This window comes from Manis javanica, chromosome 6, assembly GCF_040802235.1.
Source record: "Manis javanica isolate MJ-LG chromosome 6, MJ_LKY, whole genome shotgun sequence".
Classification (NCBI taxonomy): domain Eukaryota; kingdom Metazoa; phylum Chordata; class Mammalia; order Pholidota; family Manidae; genus Manis; species Manis javanica.
The window spans coordinates 114,570,606-114,597,112 of record NC_133161.1 but is presented as its reverse complement, the minus strand read 5'-3'; the positions used below and the strand labels follow the sequence as shown (position 1 = coordinate 114,597,112).

At 36.7% G+C, this 26,507-nt stretch overlaps 1 protein-coding gene and 1 long non-coding RNA gene across 7 annotated transcripts in view; one reads left to right on the top strand and one right to left on the bottom strand.

Annotated features, from left to right (window-relative positions):
- Nucleotides 1–26,507, top strand: part of ELMOD1 (ELMO domain containing 1) — an 84,792-nt gene that overhangs the window by 42,396 nt on the left and 15,889 nt on the right. For 2 of the 6 annotated variants that reach the window (XM_017641932.3, XM_073239318.1), the window contains 8 exons: nt 5,382–5,575; nt 5,709–5,737; nt 6,552–6,649; nt 9,732–9,861; nt 15,181–15,314; nt 18,095–18,163; nt 18,637–18,660; nt 21,597–21,647. In XM_017641932.3, the coding sequence (XP_017497421.2) occupies nt 5,431–5,575; nt 5,709–5,737; nt 6,552–6,649; nt 9,732–9,861; nt 15,181–15,314; nt 18,095–18,163; nt 18,637–18,660; nt 21,597–21,647 (680 nt within the window). In that variant the 5' untranslated portion in view covers nt 5,382–5,430. Of the gene's footprint in view, nt 1–2,443; nt 2,554–5,381; nt 5,576–5,708; nt 5,738–6,551; nt 6,650–9,731; nt 9,862–15,180; nt 15,315–18,094; nt 18,164–18,636; nt 18,661–21,596; nt 21,648–26,507 lie in introns of all 6 variants that reach the window. The other 4 variants (XM_073239316.1, XM_073239319.1, XM_073239317.1 and 1 more) reach the window with 3 other exon arrangements.
- Nucleotides 6,656–26,507, bottom strand: part of LOC118972745 (uncharacterized) — a 49,190-nt gene continuing 29,338 nt past the window's right edge. The window contains exons 2-3 of the long non-coding RNA XR_005061825.2: nt 7,719–7,829; nt 6,656–7,633 (exon numbers count right to left, since the gene is read on the bottom strand). This is a non-coding gene — a long non-coding RNA (uncharacterized lncRNA). The remainder of the gene's footprint in view (nt 7,634–7,718; nt 7,830–26,507) is intronic.

Below are 26,507 nucleotides of genomic sequence, written 5' to 3'. Positions count from 1 at the left end.
TATCAAAAACATGACTTTTGTTTATAGTAATAGAATTTTGGATAATAACAATTCATGATAGATTTATGGGAAGAGGCAGCAGGATCTCTTCCCATAAAGAACGATGGAAAGGCCATGGGGCCCCCCGCTGCCTAGACATGAAGCACTGTCTCCCCACTACTCAATGGAGGGAAATATTCTTGTTTTTCTAGAAACAAAGGTTTCTTTGTGTGAGTTCACATTTCCAGTTCATGAACAAGTCCTCAGCAGCCTCTCTTCCTTGTAGGAAGCTTATTAAAGAGAGGGTCCCGTTTGCCAGGCCAAACACCTATTGACAAGTTAATTTCCAATTGCTTGCCATTGACCCTAACTAGGAACTGCTATAGAACTACTGAAATTCCTTAAAATATCATTTTAGCAAGAGCACGAAATGCTGGAATCATTGAGTGGTTTGCTCTTCTTTATGGCCATTTAGATGAAAAGTATTCCTTTAGGAAACTGTGGTTTGAACCAAGAACTGTAATTATTTTGAATGTATCCTTCCTCACCAAGAGTGTTATTTCTTATTCATTATAGAATTTCTTCAAGCAAGAAATAACTTCCGTTAGCAATTCAGTGAAACTGTTCAAAATAAGTCACTTCTCTCTTATCATTCTGAAAGAGACGTTAGAGTCACAAATTTAAGATGATGGAGTAGTGTTGCCCTACAGGTATCCACCCTCCTCACCCCACAGGCAGGAGGCTACATGGTTCTAGGGGCATCTCTTGTTTCAGAGGCCCCTTCCTGTTGAATGATTCCTCTAACAAAGCCCCACAAGACAGGAGCTCGCTTTTATTTGGTAGTAGAGATATGATCCATTTTGAATAATTTACATTGGCTGGCTATTCTGGTTCAAGCTAAAGAATGAATGTTAAATAATAAAAGTCATTATAATTATCTTACGGAAGAACACTGCTGTGAACTCAGCCACAAACTTCACTCTGCAGCATATTAATAAACTGCACTAACAGAAAATACTGGAAGTAGAACATGTGTTTAAGTAGTTATTATTAAATCAGATTCTCCCAGTGCTTAAGCAAAGCACTAACCTTAGGGAAGTATAGTAACTCCTTTTGGGGTACTATCAAGAAGTGTGATTAAACAGACACAAAAATCTGTTGTCTATGCATGTAGTTATTAAAAATAGATAAGATCCTTACTTTCTTCTCATAGCCTTCTGAGTTTGATTGTTGTTCCTATAAAATATAGCATGTCTTTTCAGTAGTGAGTTGAGAATCTTCCATCAGAACTAAAAAAACCAAGTCTAATTATAAAGATAAAAAGCATTATATTCCCCCACTTAAAACTAAGCTTATTGGTTTAATGACTCAGTCCAAGGAGACAAAACAAGCAGATCTATAAACCACCTGAACATAGGTTCAGATGGTAGAGAGGGTGAGGCTGTAATTCTTACTCTGAAAGTAGGAACAGAAAAGTGTAATTAAAGAAAGAAAATGGGATCTGCCTCACAGGTACATCTGAGATGCCTCCATTCAAGGCATGCATTCAGAAACATAAGAAGATAAATTACAAGGAGGAAAGGTACTGTGAATCCAGAAATCCTTAAACTCATCAATAAGCAGGCACACTTTTGCTCCCCCCTTTGTCCTTTCCTTCTTCCCTTTCTCCTTCCCTCCTTCCCTCCTTTTTTCTCAAACTAAATAGTGATTAGCTTTAAGCTAATTTAAAGATTTAAGGCATTTAAAGATCCATTTCTTAATTTCTTCCTTTTCAGGGTAAACATGTCAAACCAATCTAACATTCTCCCAAAATATCTATGTTTATTGTTTTCCTCTGACTTTCATCAGTTTTTCCATAAACTTTATAATTTAGGGACTTAAATAGGTCCAAAACTTTGAGAGTTCTTGACAGCATTTGGTGGTGAAGACCAGCCGTCCTGAGATGTTCATATAGAGGTTTGCTGGCCTATCCTTTCATGAGGAAGCAAGTTGAGGATTGTTTCTGTTACAAAATAAGGCTTCCATAGTTAGGGGTAGCACTGGTGTTTGCATCTCTGACCTCACCTTAGGTTTATGACTAAATGCAAAATAAATTATATCGGCCAAAATATTCTTTGATCTGATGGTCTGGCTTTAAAAAATATAGTACCCAGCATAGCAAGAAAAGATAGCCTAGCATAACAATCTGGCCTTTTAATGTTATATTTTTGGATATGTTAGCTCATTAGCAAAACAAGGAAAAAGTAAAAAATATATCCTTGATAATAAAAGCATTATCAGAACTCCTGGCCCAGAAATTATGAAAGGGTAAGGAAGCAATGTGTTGATGTCAGCTCACAAGTGATGTCAGCTCTCTTTCGTGATTCATGACATTGTTTGTGTGACTGTATGAGAGGAATGTGATACGCCTCGCAGAGTGGTGAGCCCTAAGAAATGACGCATCATCTCTGACCCCCCACTGTAGATTTCCACTGGGTTTCCCTGTCTCGGACAGCATGAATATCCTCAGGAGAATTGAAAAAAAGAAAAGATAAAAGTACATAGACCTGAATGACCTGCCACCATGGAAATAAAGTTGGGTATAACCCTTTCACCCCCACCCCCACCAAAAAAAAAGTACATAAACCATGATGTCTTCCCTCTCCTTTTATGTAAGACTATCTCTATGCAAAACAGTTCCCCAGCATTTTCTTCTCATAAGCAAAGAAGCCAGTGGGAGAAATTACAGATGGGCTGTAAGTAACTCTACAGCTGGACACTTCCTGCCACCTAGGATGTTGCCTCTAGGTTTCAAGCTACATCTTTATATAGGTCTGATGAAGAATTTGCGCTGGGGAAACTTTCAGTAGTTTAAGCTATGATATGGTTTTGTGGCTTATATTCTAAGCAGGGTGAATACAAAGATATTACTTAAACAATAATCAGAACCCATTTTTTCTAGGAAGATTTAGTACCACAAGAACCTGATTATCATGGAGTTGGGCACATAGACTTCAATGAGGCTGCAGTGGAGAAGCTGGCCCATGTGCTAGGCAAACTTTACTGGAAATTGTACACGGATACCATAAGGACAGATATCATGGAAGGCTTTTATCCCTGACTTAGTAATAGGAATAATGCCAATCACTAATTAATATCATTACCATTTGGCTGGTGACCAGTTAAGAAAGGTACTGCTCAATTATTTTCTGTCTGGCATAACTATCCAATAGTTATGCCAGAAAAAAACTTGGGAAAAAAAACTTTCTCCAAGAGAGCAAGTTGAGGTTTTATAAAATTTCTCACTCATTTATTTAAATGTTCCACTAAACTTATTTTTAGAGTTATGTTATTTCTTTTCTTTGGAAGCTAATAACCTACATCTTAAAAGATCTTAGAACATATTTGACTAAAACAGTTGAATTTCAGACCTTACAATATAGCAAATTCATTTTTTGTCTTTAGGCAGAATCTGACTTAACACTGAAATTTTATTTGCACTTCTGTAATGGCTTTTGTTGATCATTTTATACATTTTAATTGCTATAGCTTTTTTAAGTAACATAATATATACTTATTATAGAACAAATGAAAATATACTTAACCAAAAATGAAATTACAAATTACTCATTATTCTATTACCCAGAACATTACTGTTGGCAGTCTTATTGTGCATCTTGTCAATCTTTTTCTTCTTGTTCACACATCACCTTAAAATTGCTTTATTTTTTTTAAAGAAAAAGTAGATCATCCTATACATATTGCTTTCTATCTTTTTTCTACTTAATAAACATTATGCCCATTTTCTCACATGTTATTAGATATTCTAGAACACAATTTTATTGCCTGCAAAGGATTCCATTGTGCTGTCTTCATGTAGCAGTTCAGTTACTTACACTGTTTCTTCTGTTCCCGTTGCCTCTGTATGATATAGACCCCCAGGCCTTTGCACAAGTTAGGCTGTTGGAATTTTCATTTTTAACACAAGCTGTTCAAGATACTGGAGGCAGAACAATTTGAGCAGAGGAACACAATTAGGAATTTGGGTCATATGTAGGAGTGGATCACAGCATTGAGGCTATTGGTTAGCTACCCTGATTCATCTGAATAACCCCCTATCCCCTTATGTTAGAACTAAAGAGAATTTGTGGACATTAGAGAAAAAATAACACCTTTTAGAAATGACACCAATAGGAAGTAATATAAATAATACTGCCTCCTAGGAAGGCATACTATTAAGAGAAGATGGGTTGAATATAAATTCCTGGATGGTAAGTCCTCTTTACTTGAGTCATTTTGAGACTCTGAACAGTACTGTGAAGAGTAGACACTCACATACTAAAAACAGACATCAACATAAAACACGAATTCACATGTGCCAGAGATGTTGTGAATAAGTGCGTGATTGGTGACCATATGCTTCATAGTTTGTTAAGGTATTATTGGAGTGAGACAGGGTATGCAATAAAGAAAACTTTGTTTAGCAGAAGCTAGAAACAAACTCACCAGGAGGTGAGGTTTGGGGAAAGTTTAAATGAAAGAATGTTGGGGGACTGAGGGGCAACACACTTGTTCAGTGAATTGGTGAGGAGGCTTCTGGCAAGTCCAAGAAGTGTCGGGATTGGTTAGCAGAGAAGACAGGTGGCCATACAACCATGTCCTCTAGGACAACAGTGCCCAAAGGAGAGAAAGGGAAGGAGGGAAGAACGGGATCAGGGGAAGAAATAAATAGTGTCCTCCCACTCCCACAAAAAAGAAACCACTAGAAAGGGGTTGGGAAAGAACCTGGGCAAGCTGGGAGGCTGTCTGCAGAGGCTGGAGAGGAGCGTGGCCATTGAAAGGAAAGGAGCGACACACAGCAGCAATTCACTGGAGAATTCCGCTTTATTAGGGAAAGGTGCTGGGTTATATAGGAAGGGGCATAGGGTGATTGTGGTGTTACTTCTATGGGGCTGGTGGCTGTTGGCTAGGTGCTGGGATTGGGAGGGGGGCGAGAGGTGATTGGGCTTCAGGTGGCGCCGGTGGGAACCGAGGACCCCGAAGAGAAGCCGGAAGTTTGCCATCTTACTGGTGGGGACCCTTCAGCCATAGCATGTTCTTGCCCCGTATCTAAGGGAGAGACCACTTCTAAACCCCAAGGATACTGTTATCGAGGTACTGATTTATTTTTCAAAATATTTGTAGGACAAGAAAGGATTCCCATGCCTCACCCTCAGTTTGTTGGATTATTAAATTGACTAGGACATTAAATTGCAGTCATATAGGAAGTTTGTCCACGCAGACCTTCTAATGATGGATTTTTGTAGCTCCCTTAGAAAAAAATAACTTGGGATTAGAAAAATGAAATATGCTTGTAAACTCAGAAGTCTAACGGTTGGTTTTCTTCTGGGCTCCTTTTCTTGCTGGTGGTGGCTGCTTTCTAGTCTCTTCTAGAATTCTTTTGGAAGGGTGCTGTCTTTTGTTTTTGACAGAATGTTGATCCATGTGTGCCTGTATTTTTACTGTAAATTTCTGTGGCGTTGCCTGAAATTTGTAATGAGGAAGCTGACAGGAAGATGTGAACTACAACGGATCTGTTACAACACCAAGCCTGGTGCTTCTAGAACTATGAAAATCGGTAAGCTTGAAACAAAGAAATAAGCAAAATGTAAGCTTGGTGGGGTTGAGGATACAGTGTTACATTTCAGAACATTATTTTAAGCTACTTGTGAAGGATAACTTTTGAATGACTTTTTTATTATCTCTTACAGAAACATCACTGAGGGATTCAAAAAGTAAAGTAAGTAAAATTTTTCCTATATTTTTCAGCAAATTTGCACTTGGATGGTTACTCTATCATCAAAAAGTAAAAATTTTAAGAAACAAAAATATACCATTGGTTATGAAAATTAATGCAAACTGAGAAGGAAGAATTGTTTGCATCACAAACCACTGTACTTTTGACACAAGAGCAGCCACTGTATGTGAATTTCTAGAGATTTATGATGCACTTATTACTTCATTGTTGAATTAATCTTTTTTTATACCTGTTTTACATCATAAAATAAGTATTCCTTGAAGATAAGAGAAGTGTTAACTCTCTGGTATTTCCTCAATATCCTTATCATCTATTTTTATACTCAAGATTTTCCAAGAAAATCAAAGAAGCCACTAAGCTAGCTTTTACAGCACAGAGTGAAGCATCTAGATAAAAGAGAAAATCTGAGTTTCTTAAGTCTTGGCATCCTTAAGACTATGTCCCCCCATATGCTTTATTCAGTCATAGACTGAGTAATTAATGCACATTAACAATGGGAGCCATGTATGTTGGATGAGAAAAATATATATATATATATAATATTTCAATGTAAGTAGCTTAAAACAGATGACAATGACTTAAAATTTTTATGTATTTCTTATTTAAGGAAAATTGTACTACCCCCATTATGAAAACATCAAATTTACTAGAATTCAAATCCTAAACAAAGGTTTGCTTATAGTTTAGTATCTTTATATAGAAACTTTAAGCAAATATTTGAAGCCCCTATCTCAATAGACCCCACTGAAGCCACTGGTGTTCATGACAAGGGAACTGACTGAAACATGTTTTCCAGCTGTTGCAGACTTCAGTGAGTGTTCACCCTGATGGTATTGAAAAAACTGTGGAGGACATCATTGAATTGAAAAAAATTAACCCCGACATAAATCCACAGTAAGAACGTTTCTTATGTTGTAAATGTAGAACACAGGTTCAATGGCTATTTCTACAGCATTCGAGTGAGCTCATTCTCTCTCTCTTCCCTCCTCTCAAATAATCATCTGCAGTGTTTTGACTTTCAGAACAAGAATAAAGAAAAAAAGGTGCTTTGTAAATAGCAGCAACTTTGTACTTCTGTTGTGATTTATGCTTATGCTTCTGAGATGCAATGAATGTAAGAAATCTGATGGATGTCCCTGCTATCAGAAGATGAAATAAAGGGATAATCACTTCGTCAATAATCACTCCACACAGTGCCTGTTTTACACTAACAATAGATGTTCAAATTATAAATGTGCCTAAGCTGAGCATGCTCTATCAAGAATATTCCTTCAGTCCATGACAGGCTGATAGTCTTGGAGACAGTTCCTACATGCTTGTCAAGAAGACAGGCATGTGTGGGAGGGAGAGATGGTTTTTATATGAAGACTTTAGAACTTTGTAATTTAATCATCTCATCTTGGAAGTATTAAAATGCATTTGGCAATGTACATGACATTTAAAATTAAGTTTTTATTTTCCACTGGGTGCAGAAATTTTTCAGTAAGATTTTGGGATAAGGATATTGGGTAGAATAAATTCCACATACAGATATATTTAGAGATGGTTTAGGTAGGTAACAATCAAACTGTCTTTCAGATGTGCATACATGAGAACTTTAGATGTTACAGTTGAGAAAGGCTTTTAGTTGCCAAAGTCAGGAGCTCTAGTTGAAGGGAATGTCAGAGTGCACTTTGCACAGCTCTGCTCTTGGAGGGATTCTAGGTACCAGCTGACTGGGCCTCATCATGAAACTGTTCCCATGTGGTCTCCGTGGCATTCTCCTGCAGACACTTCAGCTGATTAGCTTCCTTTTCCTTATTCAGCCATTAAAGGTGATTTAATTATTCAGTAATTGTCTTTTGAAATCTTCTGGCATAATTTTATTTCTCTGGGAAGCTGATAAGAAAGCAATTAATTTCAAATTTAAATTGAGCCACAAATTTAAGACTACAATTGGGCATGAGGGATATATTAGACTTACAGTCATATTTAGAGAGTGGATTAGATTTAACGGCAAATCTTTTCGGTCTCTCCTACGAAAGTTTTATGTTTCATTCACCAGCATTTCCTTGTCATATATTCCTTTGATTTCCTTTAGGAAAGAAAAAGTTAACAGGTTTTTACATTGTGTTTTTATCTCTCTATATGGATTTTAGTGCTTTTTTTCTAGAGTGGCACTGACAAAATGATTTTTTAAATTAATTTTGTGAAAAAAAATCAAGAAATAGAGTGGGTTGGGAGAACTATTTTATAATTTATCAAGCCATTGTTACCGTCAGCCTTACTTTGTTTTAATTACATTTTTTCAAGTGCTGCTTATGCTCGTGGTAAGAATTACTACAGTAAAAATTACACCGGATCCCCTTGTTCCCTTCTGTTTTTTCCTCCCACTCTCTTCTTTCCTTCAAAATCAAATCCCTTGTTAGTCCTGCACTGGTTTTTCTGGATGACCAATGCCACTGTGCCCCTCCTAAATTTAAATATCTGACTTAGCTTTTTTGTGCTATGGTAACAAGCAATTATAAGGGCCATTTGATTGAATGTTCAGTTTTATTTCAGTTTAGTATTCTAGGTTATCTGACACTGCCCCCTGTGTTTGAAGCATACAGTCCTAAAACTTACAGTTCTCTAGAACCCCCAACTTTAGACTTAACCTCTATACATCTCATTCCCGCTCAAAAAAGATGATGATGACACTGTCATTGTGATGCTAGTGACCTCAACCGCAGCAAAAACGTTCAAATTTAGTGGATGAATTAGGAATAGGAGTAACTCTTGGGCCAAATCTTATGAAATTGCCAATGTTCAACAATTTCGAACCATAAAAGTGGATGACTATAAAGAACTTAGCAGGAATAAATAAATAAATGTGAAATACTACCTTTAGATTTAAAAATGTACATCAAACAAGTACAACAAAATTTTGTATGAAATTTATGTGTACAAAAAAAGTTTATATGAAAAAAGGATCTTGGTGATTATTTAGCCACTAGTTTAATAAACTTGTAATATTCTGTGACCCTCTTTTACGTTCTGCATTATAGGAGGAAAACAGCATTCAGATCACAGAAAGTAATGACCCCCTCTGTGTGTCACACTTACCACATGGTTTCCTGTTCTGGTGATGTTTTAAGGGGGCCATTAATTACACAATGTACATTCAGAGAAGACTGAGCAAGATGGTAAAACATTTGAAATCTTGTTCCATTGAAGAGAACTGAAGGAATAGGGTTTGGGTTTTTTTTTTAACCTGGGAGATCAGACTGGAAGGTACAAAAATCACTATCTTAAAATAAGTCAGCATGGCAGGGGAAAGATGGAAACTTGTGCAGAGAGCAGAATTTGAACCACTTGGTAAAAAGGAAAGCAGATATTGAAACAGCATAAAAAAAGCGTCCAGACAACTAGAGTGTTGGAATGGAATAGGAAATTTTATAAAATAGTGAGTTCTGTCTCTTGGCATTGCCTCATATATCAGGGATGTGCTCAAGCAATTAAGCCCCCGAGAACTATTCCTCTCTCTATGTCTCACAGACACACATGCACACATACACTCTCACTCTATTCCTCTCACTCTCTCCACCACACACACACACACACACACACACACACACACACACACACACACATACACCCCTACTAAAGTGTTTCTGACATACCCACTTAGGGGGGCTAAATGATCCCTAAGAACCCATTATCACCTATATTTTCTACATCTTACCTTCAAGTCACCTGCGTAAAGAACTCCTTTGTTTTGGAAGCCACATTGTTGCAGCTTGGTTTAAGAAAAGGCCAGAATGAAGGTAAATTGTAGCCAAGTTCCACAACTGTCCATGTGGAGCGTCAGTAAGAAATTGAGCTTCTATTAAATACATTCTATTTCCTAAATATTGTATAATATGAAAATTTCTGCTGTGCATACATCAAGTGAACGAATGCCAAAGTTTGTCTCATTTTTCCTCATGTGTGTTTCTTCTATTTTTAAATATTTTAGGTTGGGAATCTCTCTTCAGGCGTGCCTTCTGCAAATTGTTGGGTACAGAAACCTGATTGCAGATGTGGAAAAACTGCGCAGGGAGCCCTATGATTCTGATAATCCCCAACATGAAGAAATGCTTTTGCAGGTCTGTCCTTGAACCCATTTCAGTCCTTCACTTAGGTCAGCTGATGTTTGTCAGACACTCAGTAGAAGCTGACACTGCTGGGAAAGCAGGGGTGGGGGTAGGGGGGTGGGGGGATATGTGCAGGTACAAAGATGAATGACATATGAGCACTGCAACTGGTTGCTAGAGCTGACTTTTCTTGCTGGTTCAAACATCAGAGGTAAGTTTTTCATTAGAAAATTCATGCAAGAAGTTAAATGTAAAGCCAGTTTTCTGTTGTGACCAGAGAAAGCAGCAGAAGAGATTTCTGGGCTGTCTCATTTGGCTCAAGGTTAGATTGTTTAACTGTGTTGGAAGCCAATAGGAGAAATAGCATTTGTCAAAGAGCGACCTGGGATTTTCATTTGTGACTTTTAATAGACATGAAAGAAGATGAAGTTGGTCTCTGTTTCAGCAATAGCCCTCTTGGGAAATCACCCAAGATTTTAATGCTTATTATTTATTCATGTAACTTGGAGAGTATTAGAAGAGGAGGTAAAGGTTTATATCTGGTGTATCAAAACTGTTAGAAGAATAATATGCAGTTATAAATACTTCTGGGTGTCATAGCAAAACCTTAAAAATTTAATACGATATGATGGTATATTAGAAAACATCAATAAGACTTAAGCTCAAAACACTAAATTTTGAATTAAAAATTAAGAACAATCTTTACAGCTATTCATTTGAAGGGTTTTCTACATTCATTTCTAAAACTGGATGCTTTTTGATGTTGGAGTGCTTCCTTTTCCTTTCCTAGAATTCAAAAAGGCAGCAACAAAATTGGAAGAAAACAAATCGCTTAGCTGCCTTATCTTAATCTTATATTGAAAAATGTCAATAGGAGCTATAATTTTTTAAATGTGTCTGTTATGATTTTGTGTGAAGGAGTGTAGGTTTTTGTGTATGTAAGTACTTACACAAATGACTCATCTGTCTCTACTAATTTGTGCTGTATCTGTTGCAGATCATTAAAACTTAAAGAAGCCTCATTCTTAGCAATAAGTTTTCTTCTTCTCTTTCTCCTATGCTTAATTTTAGTTAGCCTACAGGCTGAGTTTCATCTCCTTTTATTGCCTTTCCCCCCCCTATTTTCTGATGGAGGTAGTCAAGTTCAATAAAATGATGTCAAGGTGGGAACTAAGACATGAATGAAAGAGAAAAGAGGTGGTATAAATAACACCGGCCACCAGCAGCTGAACAATTCATTAGAATGACTGAGATGCCTTCAGAATCAGTGACGTTTGGGTGCCACCATATCTTAGCTGATCTTTTGTATGTATACTGGCACATAGTAGGGTTTCAACAAATATGGGTGAATGCATGAAAAATTGTGGTTCACTAGACTAAAAGCCAAGAAATTTTATGATAAAACATTTATGTGGTCATGATTTGAGTATGTATGTTATCATTTTTTATTGTCACAGCTATATGAGGATGGCAAGGTGATGGGCATTATCTTTACTCTAGAGATGAGCAAACTACAAATATTTTAGTCCAGACTCTGATTCATACAGCTAGTAAATTGCAGTGGTTTGCAGTCTAAACAGGGAGACAGCTTGCTTCTACAGAAATCACTAAATCTAGTCTGTAGAGCTCCCACAAATTCATGCCCACTGCCTTACTCTAGCCATCATCTCCAACTCAGGCTGTTAACAATAGTCTTAAATTCTGCCACTAACCATTAGCTTTTCCCTTCCATCTTTTAAAATTCTACTGGAGGTATTATTTAGTCATGTTGTCCTGTAGGTTAAAACTTCGAGTTCTTTATGACTAACAGTAGAAAGCCCATGCCTCTTAGAATGGCATTTTGGATGCTTTCCATTTTATTTCTTCAAGCTCTATTTCCTGTACCCCCATTATGTACAGCATGTCTCTGCCATGCTCTGTCACTCACCCTGACCCAGAACAGTCCCTGCCATCCTGTATGCCTAAGTATTTGCTCATGCTATTCACCCTATTACCCATTATTCTCACAGCAGAAACTCTCACATTTTAAAATCCTTATTCATTGAATTTTGAAATCTTGTCTTGCCTTCCTAAGAACTCAGGAGGGGAATCTTTATTCTCTTCTTTATTTTATTTATAGTTCCAATTATCTTAATAATAAATCAGTAATAGTGAAACATACATTAAGTGTTTAATATATGCCAATCACTACAGTAAGTGTTTTATAGCGTTATGTTCATTTAATCATCCATATAACCTTGTGGTGAGATACTGGGATTATCCTGTTTTCACATGAGGATTGTGAGGCAGGCCACTTAAATGACTGCCAAGCTCACACAGTTAGAAAGGGCTCTGCACCACCATTCAAGGGACAAACAATGTCTTGTTCACATGTGTATCTACAGGTTTGCTTTAACTACCTGAGATTAGGTATCTTTACCCTTAAAATGGGTAATAATATCCTTGTTAACTACTTTACAAAATTGTATAGAGCAAGGGTCAGCAAACTGAAGCCTGTGAGTCAAATCTGGTCTGCCCATTTTGGTAAGTGAAGTTGTGTTGGAACACACTCATTCACTCATTTGTGTATTGTCTGTGGCTGCTCTTTTACTACAATGGCAAAATTAAAAGGTTGTAGCAGTGACTGTATGGCTCCAAAGCCTAAAATTTCTACTTTTGGGACCTTTACAAACAAGTTTTGCAAAGTTGGTTTATAAACATAGGATACCACTACCAGTGTTTCTACTTAGAGTCTTAAAGTATAACAAAAAAATCTGCATTTTATGATCATTTAAACATAAGCTGGGATGAAACTGAGTAACATCACTCTTTAGCATGTAGCACTGTCCATATGAGTTACTATTTGAAATTAACATTTCTATTAAACTTTTGCTAACTTAATTAATAGTAAAGGCAAAATTTTATGGGGATTAATGTACTTAATAGAAAAAAATAGGACCCAGAATTTAAAAATCCTTTCCTCATAGAAAGAGACAGCCCCATGGTGGCCTTGGTGAGAAGCTGCTTCTCCATGAATGAATGGATGGGATGAATGGCCTTGCCCTTTCTGTTCTGCCACAGACCTGAGGCAAGTGGAAGTATCCGAAGAAGCCTTCTCTAAAGGCTCAGTGCATGGGCCGTGATGGATGACGGTCTGACTCAGAGTGCCCCTTCCCCATCTGTAGCTTGTCATCTGCCATGGGAATCACTCTTTCCAGCTCTGTTCTCCTGCACCTGGCAGGTAGCTTTGTAATAGTTCTACTCCCAGTAGCCCAGTCTTAGGTGGCTGAACCCCTCGGAGCTCCTGATCAGGCCCACCACCTTAGTTCAGATTTCCAGGCAGCTTCCTACTTACCAGAAATGACCTCATCCTTCAGGGGCACCCTGCCACCTACCCTTGCTTTTTCAGGGAAGAGCCTATCAGAAGAGAATCCTGTAACTCAAGCATTCTTACAGGAAATATTCACACTGTAGCACTTCATATAAGTATTTTAGCATAATTGACTTCCATTTTCCAAGAAAGTAACCTTTATTAAAGCAGATAGGATTAAGAACTTAATTAAGAACACCTTTAGCCATCAGTCTAGTTTGTCATGATACATGAGATTGTCCAAATGGAACTTCTTAAAGCATTTTATTTTTCATATTTTTTACTCCCCCAAACTGAGTATCCCTTAATGAATGAGGTTTATAATCTACTAGTAGAAATTAAATGCTTGCCTTTTCCATTTTACTCCACTCACTTGAGGAAACCAGATATTTTTTAACTGTGTAGAGCCCTGAGATTACTTCAAATTATTATTCAAATTAATCTGATGAGCTTTATAATCTGTTTCCTTTGTTTTTATTTATTTTTCATTGTGGCAGTAACCAAACCAGTTCCTAAAGAGCCCTTTTGTCTTCCTTTTTTAGTAGTCTTCTGTTGAACTCTTGTGTCTTGATGAATGCAGAGTATAAGAGATTTCTTATACATGTTTGATATTTTACTTACAAACATGATAAATTTACTTTCTTCCCTCTGAAAGTTTTCTCTCACCCTTTAGATTAAATTTACCTGTTGTGCCACTAAAATACAATATTGTATTATTTTAATAATTTTGTATTAAGTGCCTGAATTAACTGTGATGAATTACAGCTTATTTTTTGTTAGTATTTTCTGTCATTGAATATTATGTTTTATGTCATACGTTTTATGTCAGTTATGTGACAATTCACTGTAAAACAAGGTGTTTGTGTATTACTATTCTGATCAAGCTTTAAAATCCATATAACATAGAATAAGCAATTTAGAAGTTGAATTATGCTTGAAATAAGTAATAATAGTAATAATAAAAAAGTAATAAGTAAACAGTAATGAGGAAATTTCACATTTGTATTTGTCCCTATCTATAATGAAGATATAAAATATTGTTGGAAGTCTAAAAAATAATTTGCTTATATGCCCATCTCTATTTATTAGAACCAATAATTCAAGCATTATGTATTTATACAACTGTGGCTCTCAATCTCCTGTAAGTGTAATGTACACTGAATCTATCTTTCTACAGAGAACTTAGAAAAATAGAACCAGTTTCTCAAGCAGTGAAGAGCATAGTGTTTAGAATTTATATTTATCAATTAATACATAATTGACTGTAATTGAAATTGTTTTTGGTAACTCGTAAAGATGATAATATATTTTAAGGTTTATTCTTGAATATTACTAATCTTTATCCAGCTATATGATATCTCTTTACTTTCATCTCTATTGTAGATGAGAAATGAAACTTGTCAGTCCATTTTTCTTTTTGTTAACAATGTTGTTAAAAGTTTTTCTATAAAGTTAGATAAGCATTTTCTGAGAATTTGAATAATACATGACCTCAAAATGTTCCCTGTTCTCCCTTTCCCTTTATTCTCTTAAACATTTTTAGAGCTTTTGTGGAAGATTATATATATTTCTGATTAGAAATAAAAACAAAGATACAAAACACTAAAATATACAAGTTCACATTCCATTGCCTTCAGAGTGATGACATCATCACATATCATGGAGCCTCTGGAAAATCCCACCATATTCTCATGAGAAAATAAAAATAAAAAGACAAAGAACCTCTTAGTTTTATTATAAAATAGTTTTACTTCCCAGATCCTCTGAAAAGGTCTGGAGGTCCCTCCAAAGAGTGTTCAGACCCTACTTGGAAAACTGCTGTCATAGATCATTGAAAGATGATCAAATTTTTAATTGTAGTGTATTTGCCTGTATTCATCTTTGCAAAGCTTCTCCTAATAATGTAGTTTACAGAATCTGAGCCAATAGGAAGAGTAGTTGTGTGTTTATATCAATAGGCTAATTTTCTTTCTTGTCTCCAGTTATGGAAATTATTGAAGCCCAATACTCCTTTAGAATCTCGGATTTCTAAGCAATGGTGTGAAATTGGTTTCCAAGGTGATGATCCTAAAACAGATTTTCGAGGAATGGGACTTCTGGGACTGTACAATTTGCAGTAAGTAAAATGAAAAATGGTTGAGTATTAAGGTGATGTCCTGGTCTCCTCATATGGAAATGGCACAGTTGAGTTATTAATTACAAAAGCCACTTCCCAGAAGACTCCAAGGAAACCTTCAAATCCTTTGAGAGACAACTCAGGTTCATAAAATTAAAAAGCTACTACCATCTTCCTTTTCTTTGGCTAACCTCAGGGAGTTTTTTTAAAAGTAAATCTCAAGTGTTTTTATTTTTAATTTTGTATTATGAAAAATTTTAACTATGTACAAAAGCAGAGGGAAGATTGAAAGAACCTCTCATACTGATCACCCAGATGCAGGAATTATTGGGGTTTTGAAATATCTGCAACACTTACTTTTTGGCAGAAATGTGTTAATGAAAATCCTATGCTGTTTGTCATTTCACTTTCATATTTCAACAAATAGCTCTAAAAATAAATCAATATTACATTACATAAACCACAATGCCATTATCACACCTAACAAAATTAACAATGATTCCTTGGTGTCACTGATCTCCAGTCTGTATTAAAATTTCCCAGTTCTCTCAAAAATGTCTTTTTATAGCTGGTTTGTTGTAATCCAGCTCCGTACAAGACCTACACGTTGTGCTTAGTTATGCTGACTCTACCCTCCAGCCTCTCCTTTCCCCCAACCAATGTCATCAACTTGTGCAACATTCCAGGCCAGCTGTCCTCTAAAATGTCCCATGATCTGGATCTTCTGTTTGCGTTTTTACCCATCCACCATATATCCTGAAAATTGGAGGTATTGGGAAAGGTTTTAATAGATTCAGGTTGACATCACAGTGGGAGGCCTTTGATATCCCCAGTCTCGGTCCTATGCTGCATTGGATCAGAGGAGTCACAGTCTGGTGGCAACATTGTGAAGTCCCCATCAGCCCTTCACCTGATCATTTCATCCTTTAATGATCTTCACTGAACCAATTAATTAGTGGGCAAAAAGTGCTTTTCTGCTTCTGTTATTCTTCCCACAGTTGTTGGCTGGAATTTTGTAAGGATTCATTTTCATTCATCAACTATGGTTATTTAAATTCTCTAAAACATAGGTAGGACAGATGCTCAACTTTTCTATTTAGTTGCCTCTTTTCAGAGTGGGGAGTTCTCTTGTTAACGATCAAAAACCTTTTTTGGGGCTTTGTCTCTCAAATTTTTAAATGCCATTTGAACTCCTGAGTTTTGTATATTTACTGTGATTCAACTAATTGTGCTCATTATTTTCTTCATGCTTAAATAGAGCCATATGTAGTCATTTTTCAAGGCAGAGGGAGGGAGTCCTTTTAAGTTGGTTCTTATGTCCTCCGACACCATCCTGTTAGTGAGGATAGTGGTGTATTTTTTTAAAGAAATTAAGCCTTACTCAGTCATTTCTGATGGCACCCCAATTCCCCCTAGAACTTTGCCTTTATTTTAAATTCAGGAAGTTTAATAATCACCCATTCTTTATGAAATGTTTTAAATGCTGCATTATTACATAATGTGAATGAATACAAAGTAAATTTTGATAAAGCTGGTGTGACAAATAAGTGGGTAAAGGGTGAGCTTTTGAATAAGTAGAGCTGGGACAACTGACCTTCTATTTAGAAAAAAAATGAAATTAAATCTCTACCTCACTTCAATAACAAATTGATGGTCAGAACAAGCCTTTACATCTTTCTGGAGGAACCCTTTCAGATATGTGAATAAAGAAGGCTCTCTTAAAGACACAAACAAAAAAGCATAAACTGTAAAAGAAAAATCAGTAAGTTTCACACATTAAAATTGAAGACTTTCGTAGGATAAGCCTCCATAAACAAGTGAAAAGACAGATCAAGACTGACTCTTATATAAATGGTAAAGGATGCATATCGAGTATATTACTCTCTGTAGGGTTATTTGTCTTATGTATTTGAGGATATTTTTAGATATACTGGACCAAAATTAAGAAAAGACAAGACATAAGGGAGGATATCTAGACAACAAGAAAGTATGGAAAGAGGTTCAATTTCATTAAAAATCATACATGTGTGTATTAAAATTGCTGTTTGAAATTTTGGTTTGGTTTGAAACTTAGAAGTTTTCTGAGAGACTACAAGAAACTTCATGCTTTAGATTTATGCAGGAAATATGTACACATCAAGCTAAATAATATATGCTATAGTTTAATTTTGTAATTATCTTTATGAAGTGCTTTTTATGATGTTTTTTTGAGGGTATGTAAGCTTTTTGTACTTTTAAGAAACATCATTGCCCCTTTCCCCCTAGAGAGAATTTTACTTTTTCTAGTGTTTCTAAGCTTCATAAGATATTTTCCATTCATCCAGAGTTCAAATACCCCATGAATATTCTCCAAGAAAAATGCATTTATAATGCACCCTCTCACCTCCTCTCATCTCTTCCTCTCTGCCCTTGAGCTGTCACAGTTCCTCACCATGTGCCTTCATCCAGGCTGCTTCTGCCTTCTGAGGGGCTCCATCCTGCCCTTTCACCTATAACTCTCCTTAACAAAAGTATCCTTAGCTCTCTGGGGAATGGCAAAGGTCATAATTAAAATTCCACTCCCGCTGGATACATTCCTAAATCTCTGTGGGTTTTACGACTACTCTGTCATTATATTTGGAAAATTCTGTCATGAAAAGCTGTTCTTTCTCTGGAGGAGCTAAAACAAGTGATAATCTTATGCTGGTGTCCATCTCTGGAGGCAAAATGGCCTCATGTTGGATTAAAATGAATGTATCCCACAGGTCTGCAGTTATGGTTTTCTTTCCCTCCAACGGCAGGTATTTTGCAGAAAGGGATGCTGCAGCAGCTCAGCAGGTCCTCTCGGATTCTCTTCATCCAAAATGCAGGTAATTGTTGAAGATAAAAGATGCATTACTTTATGGGTTAGGCTAACAGCATCTCCTAAGTGAGTATGCTGATGACCAACGTGAGGTTTAGAATTCCTTGAGACAAGACTGGACCAAGGCTGAATAGGAAGGTCCAAAGTTCAGGTGCTTATAATGGGATTTAAGTTGTTAAAGGGCACCATTCAAGAGATGAGTATTTGAAGAGACTGATAACATCACTAGTGTCCAGCAAGATTGAGTAGATGGACCCCGAAGGAGAAAGCAGAGTCTGGAAGAAAGAGTTTAAAGACCAGGGAGCATGAAGGGGGAGCAGAGAGGGAATGGAAGTCACAACTTGAGGAACCAACTTTGAAACTCTGGACTTACTGAGGCTTTTTTTTTTTTTTTTTTTTTTTGTAAAGATGTACATTCTAAATATTTTGTACTTTCATTTACCTTTCTTTTTTTTTTTTTCTTGAACTGATTACATGAAGAGATATCACTAAGGAAGAAATAAGGTATTTTTTCTTTGCTTTTGTGTTTTGTTGCCTTTATTTTATTTTAGAATAAGTATGGGTAAGAATTTTCAGCAAAATACAAGTTCATAAAAAACTTTCAAAAGCAAACATTTCCCAACTTTTTATCTAATATAGTGCATTATATTTGGACTGTGTTTTAGTAAAGTTCTACTTCCATGGCTCTACCTGGTTGGGGAAGCATTTTAAACTCTTCACCTAAAGGCTGACCATGCCACCACACGTGCTGGGACCCATCTTCTCCCCAGAGAGGGACATTTGAGAGACATTATATTTGTAAATTTCCTCACACAGAGCAAATTTGCTCTTCTATTAAAAGATTTCTAATTTCATTATTATAAATAGTAGTTATTATATATATATACTTTACACTCTCTTATTATAAGGAGTTTTAACCATTCTCAAAATTCAGAAACAGGTCGACTTTGGGACCCTCCTCCCACCTTACTATTATATTTATTCTAGCTGCATTTGGCTAAGGTTCATTAAATTACACTGTACTTCCCAAACATATTAATAATCTTTTATAAGATTAAATTTGCATTTTCTTTATCTTTTTCTTACTTTGAGAAAAACACTAAAATCACTCTTGGTATATTACCTGGTTCAAACCAGACTTTTAATTTTTTAACTGCATTTTCTCAATTGCATATTTCTGTAGTGTAGAGACTCTGAACTCCTTCTAGTTAAAATTGGGCGGGGAGTCTGTGTGCGCTGCCAGGCAGCATTTCCCGGGAGGGCATCAGCAAGAAGACATGGAGCCTCCTTGGTTCCTGGGATGTGACAATAGCTTAAATATTTTTCGATTAACCATTGGAGGCAGATTAATTTTGTCTATGAGTCATTCTCAAAGAAAGGCTTTATAGTTTTATCTCCTGTGTCAGCCATCAGAGAGGAGGTATTTGAGGGTTTGTGTGATCTCTTGCTTAAGAAGAGACCAGCATTTGTGTGTGTGCAGGGCATGTGTATAAAACTACTGTGCTTTGTCCCTCAAGCTACCATAAAATTGACAAGGTGAAGTTCAAGTATTAATCACTTCAAATTAATGGTAAATTAGAATGTTTTGAAAATGCTACTGTTCTTCACCAATGTCTGGAAGAAGTATATATTGACCAGTTGTGGTACCAGCATAGGTTTTCAGGCCCTGAATACCTCAGGGGTTCACAGGGAAAAGCCAATATATACTGAGGCAAGCTCTTTCCTGCCTGTCTCTCAGCAAGCATTACACATTATTGCTCTTGTGCATACCCTCCTATTGAGTCCTGAAGTAGCTTAAGGGATATAAGTAGAGTCAAGTTTAAGAGAAGAATTTTGTGTGCCTGTGTGTTTGTGCGTCTATGTGTGCTTCTTAGAGCAAGGGATTCCTTCTGTTTGGGCCAGGAGATCCTTTAAGTAATCAAATGAGTGGCCATCATTTGGCCTTTTATCATATTTCCAATGCAATAGAGATTTAATTTAACAAAAAGGGATGCTATGTATTTACAAAGCTTTGTTGAAGAGAGAATAGGTGTTTCTAGATTCATTTATATAAAGCTTCTTAAATTCCATCCTTAACTCATTTTAGGATATGAGTCTTTTAAGGTAAAAATCTCCTGATGCCTCTTGCTGGCTGGTTGGTTTGTTAGTAGCAGCTACACTTTAAAAAGAGGTGACATATTTTAATTAAGTGCAGTTATTTAAATTATAACCAATCATTGATAGAACATATCATTAAATATCAGTTTTGCATCATGTGTTTGTGGTCTTGTGCTGTGTATTACATGTGTGTCTTTTACTGTAGTGTCTATAGTGTATTATAACGAACTCTCCTTTCTCCTACTTAGATGGAAACTAAATGTTCATAATAACTCAAGTTTTAAATGTTTATTTAGCTCAAAAGATACCCATATTTTTCAGTGTAAAACACTGAATGAAAGTTACATTAGCCACAAAGAATGGCACATGACTCCTGCCTACAAGACACTGGAGTATGAATGGGGTGAGATGGGGCACACAAGGTAATAGAATGCAAGGCAATATTTTCATAATGCTACTGTGATAGGACCCTTTCTTCAAACATTCTCATTCAGAAGTTCAAATTATGAAATGGACTGAAGTGGAACTGCTGTGGTTTAGCTGTCTCAGCTTAGCCAGAGGACGTGTCTTAGCTCAGCCACAGCACTTGTCGGAACAGAATTTTTAAAACCTATGCACCATCCTCCCTCCCTCTGTCTCTCTCTGCCTTCCTTCCTTTCTTCTTTCTTTCACTAGCTCAATCAGTTATCAATCAGTAAATGTCTATTTGGCATCTACTGTGTGCCAGACACCACAAATAAAGCTGAATAGGATAAATCCCATGAGATAAAACCAAACGAAATGTGGTGGAGACTCGTGAGAGAGTGAGGGGGCATCTGGTTAGAGGAGAGGGATCCCAGGCAAGGTGTCATGAACGAAGTGCTGTCTAATGATAGTGACAGTGTAAAGGAGTATCTTTTTTTTGATTTGTGAATAATGGAGGTTTTTTGTCTTTTTTATTGAAGCATCATTGATAAAACCATCTTATGTTGGTTTCAAATGTACAACACAGTGGTTCAACAGTTTTAAATCCTCACCCCCTCTAGTGTGGTTGCTGTCTGTCAACGTAGAAAGGTATTACAGAATCACTGACTATATTCAAGGAGTATCTTAATGTTTGGCTTTCAAGGATGTCTCTCACTGCTGTACTAAAAAAAAATAGGGGATAAGTAGCATGGCTTTAAATAATTCCATTTCTGAGCTCCATATAAATTGTGCTGTGGCTTTTTAGTTAATAACACTTAAATTGGCTAGTGTTTGAGTTACAGACGTCTCTGCATCTAGTCAACAGTTTTTAACATTATCATTAAAAGAGACAAGTACCAATTAGAAATTAAATCTTATTTATTTATTCCTTTGTTCAGCAATTTCAGCAAAGCAGAATGGGAGAAGAGAAGGATGGATAAAGCAATTGGGTGAGTGTGGGATTTCACATATAACTGTTGTCAGTCTAAACTAGAACCAGAGCAAAATGCCAAAAGTGCACTGTAAAAGATGACGAGGCTGGAAATCCACTTGAGCTGGTGGAAATATATAATGCAGTTGAATTTTTTTTTTTTAGCAGACTTTTTTTTTTTGAGAGGGCATCTCTCATATTTATTGATCAAATGGTTGTTAACAACAATAAAAGTCTGTATAGGGGAGTCAATGCACAATCATTAATCCACCCCAAGCCTAATTCTCATCAGTCTCCAATCTTATGAAGCATAACGAACAAGTTCTTACATGGTGAACAAATTTTTACACAGTGAATAAGTTCTTACATGGTGAACAGTACAAGGGCATTCATCACAGAATCTTTCAGTTTTGATCACGCATTATGAACTATAAACAATCAGGTCAAATATGAATATTCATTTGATTTTTATACTTGATTTATATGTGGATCCCACATTTCTCCCTTAATATTATTATTATTATTATTTTTAATAAAATGCTGAAGTGGTAGGTAGATGCAAGATAAAGGTAGAAAACATAGTTTAGTGTTATAAGAGAGCAAATGTAGATTATCAGGTGTGTGCCTGTAGACTATGTGTTAATCCAAGCTAGACAAGGGCATTAAAACCTCCATGGATGCAGAAGATTTCTCTCAAAACAGGGGGGGTGAGGTTCTAAGTCTCACCACTGTTGATCCCCAATTTCTCACCTGATGGCCCCCCTGCGACTGTGCCTGTCTTAGGTTGTTCCTCCCTTGAGGAATCTTACCCGTCTCTGGCTAACCAGTCATCTTCCGGGGCCATACAGGGAAATGTGAAGTTGGTAAGTGAGAGAGAAGCCATATTGTTTGAAAAGGTTAGCTTTTTACTTCTTTGCAGATTTATGCCCTGTGGCTTCTATGCCCAGCATTTGTCTTGAGGTATCTTTACCACTTGGAGGAATTATGATACTCAGTGAATTCAATATGAGGCACGAATTCTATTTAAGGGTTGTAATTAGGAAGGAAGAAGAAAAGCTATAGAGGTAGCAGATGGAAGAAAACATGGGAGGATTGATTATTTCTTTGACATATCTTCTTGTAGAGTACCTTAAGCATGTATAGGTTTTAAACTACTAATTAAGTTATGCACACACATTAACATAATAGGAATACAGTTACATAACCAAAGCAGATCTATAATTACCAGCCATCTCCAGTGAAGCCAAGAAAACCAGTTAGGCACCCTAGGCATTTGTGAAAATTAGTCTATGATATGATGGATATTGTCCAACTGTACTTGAACAGTCTGAGAGAAATCAGACAAATTAAAACAACCCGTTCCTGGGAACTGTTCACATCCCATATGTTCTTTTAACAGTAGATAGTCTGTAGTTGTAAGATTTTGGAGCGCTACAACTTGCACTTCTCCTAATTCTTGGTTGAGTTCCAACAGTATAGATCCAGTCAAATTTGTTGTTTTACTGAAAGCACAGGCCAGCTTAGATATCTCCTTCTTCATTCCAATGGCAAGTCCAGGAACCAGTGGGATGGATGCAACTACAACTGCAGCATCGCCTGGATCTTTGTTGAGGTTTTTTGATGATCATCTTCTGGTATGACTCTTACAGAGAGTGCTGATGTTGAAAGTTCTTCTTCATATCGTATCTTAGTTCATTTTCTGGGTAGCCAAATTAGGCTTTGATCCTCTGTATAAACACAAACAGACCCTTTGCACACACTTTGATATTCCCTTTATACCATTGTGTAGAACTCATTGGAGGTCACCACACAGGAACTGCTTTTTTTTTTTTTCAGAGAAAGGAATATTATCAGAAGAGTGTACCTCCATAGCTGATCATCTGACACCCTTTAAGTAATCAAAATTAAGGATATTTAAAGCATGCATTAATCACTGATTTACAGTTAGTTTTATCCTATCAAGGAGTAATCCCCCTTTTTTCTTTTTTCTTTTTCTTATCTTTAATCTACACTTACATGAAGAATATTATGTTTACTAGGCTCTCCCCTATACCAGGTCCCCCCTATAAACCACTTTACAGTCACTGTCCATCAGCATAGCAAAATGTTGTAGAATTACTACTTATCTTCTCTGTGTTGTACAGCCCTCCCCTTTCTCCCACCCCTCCCATGCATGCTAATCTTAATACCCCCCTTCTTCTTCCCCCCACTTATCCCTCCCTGCCCACCCATCCTCCCCAGTTCCTTTCCCTTTGGTACCTGTTAGTCCATTTTTGGGTTCTGTGATTCTGCTGCTGTTTTGTTCCTTCAGTTTTTCCTTTGTTCTTATACTCCTTAGATGAGTGAAACCATTTGGTATTTCTCTTTCTCCACTTGGCTTATTTCACTGAGCATAATATACTCCAGCTCCATCCATGTTGCTGCAAATGGTTGGATTTTTCCACTTCTTATGGCTGAGTAGTATTCCATTGTGTATATGTACCATATCTTCTTTATCCATTCATCTACTGATGGACATTTAGGTTGCTTCCAATTCTTGGCTATTGTAAATAGTGCTGCGATAAACATAGGGGTGCATCTGTCTTTCTCAAACTTGATTGCTGCATTCTTAGGGTAAATTCCTAGGAGTGGCATTCCTGGGTCAAATGGTGAGTCTACTTTGAGCATTTTGAGGAACCTCCATACTGCTTTCCACAATGGTTGAACTAATTTACATTCCCACCAGCAGTGTAGCAGGGTTCCCCTTTCTCCACAGCCTCGCCAACATTTGTTGTTGTTTGTCTTTTGGATGGCAGCTATCCTTACTGGTGTGAAGTGATACCTCATTGTAGTTTTAATTTGCATTTCTCTGATAATTAGCGATGTGGAGCATCTTTTCATGTGTCTGTTGTCCATCGGTATTTCTTTTTTAGAGAATTGTCTGTTCAGTTCCTCTGCCCATTTTTTAATTGGGTTATTTGTTTTTTGTTTGTTGAGGCATGTGAGCTCTTTATATATTCTGGACGTCAATCCTTTATCGGATCTGTCATTTTCAAATATATTCTCCCATACTGTAGGGTTCCTTTTTGTTCTATTGATGGTATCTTTCGCTGTACAGAGCTTTTCAGCTTAATGTAGTCCCACATGCTCATTTTTGCTGTTGTTTTCCTTGCCCGGGGAGATATGTTCAAGAAGAGGTCACTCATGTTTATGTCTAAGAGGTTTTTGCCTATGTTTTTTTCCAAGAGTTTAATGGTTTCATGACTTACATTCAGGTCTTTGATCCATTTTGAGTTTACCTTTGTATATGGGGTTAGACAATGGTCCAGTTTCATTCTCCTACATGTAGCTGTCCAGTTTTGCCAGCACTGTCTGTTGAAGAGACTGTCATTTTGCCATTGTATGTCCATGGCTCCTTTATCAAATATTAATTGACCATATATGTTTGGGTTAATTTCTGGAGTCTCTAATCTGTTCCACTGATCTGTAGCTCTGTTCTTGTGCCAGTACCAAATTGTCTTGATTACTATGGCTTTGTAGTAGAGCTTGAAATTGGGGAGTGAGATCCCCCCTACTTTATTCTTCTTTTTCAGGATTGCTTTGGCTACCTGGGGTCTTTGTTGTTTCCATATGAATTTTTGAATTATTTGTTCCAATTCATTGAAGAATGTTGCTGGTAATTTGAGAGGGATTGCATCAAATCTGTATATTGCTTTGGGCAGGATGGCCATTTTGATGATATTAATTCTTCCTAGCCATGAGCATGGGATGAGTTTCCATTTATTAGTGTCCCCTTTAATTTCTCTTAAAAGCGTCTTGTAGTTTTCAGGGTATAGGTCTTTCACTTCTTTGGTTAGGGTTATTCCTAGGTATTTTATTCTTTTTGATGCAATTGTGAATGGAATTGTTTTCCTGATTTCTCTTTCTATTGGTTCATTGTTAGTGTATAGGAAAGCTACAGATTTCTGTGTGTTAATTTTTATCCTGCAACTTTGCTGTATTCCGATATCAGTTCTAGTAGTTTTGGAGTGGAGTCTTTAGGGTTTTTTATGTACAATATCATGTCATCTGCAAATAGTGACAGTTTAACTTCTTCTTTACCAATCTGGATTCCTTGTATTTCTTTGTTTTGTCTGATTGCCGTGGCTAGGACCTCTAGTACTATGTTAAATAACAGTGCGGAGAGTGGGCATCCCTGCCTAGTTCCTGATCTCAGAGGAAAAGCTTTCAGCTTCTTGCTGTTCAGTATAATATTGCCTGTGGGTTTATCATATATGGCCTTTATTATGTTGAGGTACTTGCCCTCTATTCCCATTTTGCTGAGAGTTTTTATCATGAATGGATGTTGATTTTTATCAAATGCTTTTTCAGCATCTATGGAGATGATCATGTGGTTTTTGTCCTTCTTTTTGTTGATGTGGTGGATGATGTTGATGGATTTTCAAATGTTGTACCATCCTTGCATCCCTGGGATGAATCCCACTTGGTCATGGTGTATGATCCTTTTGATATGCTGTTGAATTCTGTTTGCTAATATTTTATTGAGTATTTTTGCATCTACATTCATCAGGGATATTGGTCTGTAATTTTCTTTTTTGGTGGGGTCTTTGCCTGGTTTTGGTATTAGGGTGATATTGGCTTCATAGAATGATTTTGGGAGTATTCCCTCCTCTTCTGTATTTTGGAAAACTTTAAGGAGAATAGGTATTATGTCTTCTCTGTGTGTCTGATAAAATTCCAAGGTGAATCCGTCCGGCCCCGGGGTTTTGTTCTTGGGTAGTTTTTTGATTACGGTTTCAATTTCTTTGCTCGTAATTAGTTTGTTTAACTTTTGTGTTTCTTCCTTGGTCAGTCATGGAAGGTTGTATTTTTCTAGGAGGTTGTCCATTTCTTCTAGGTT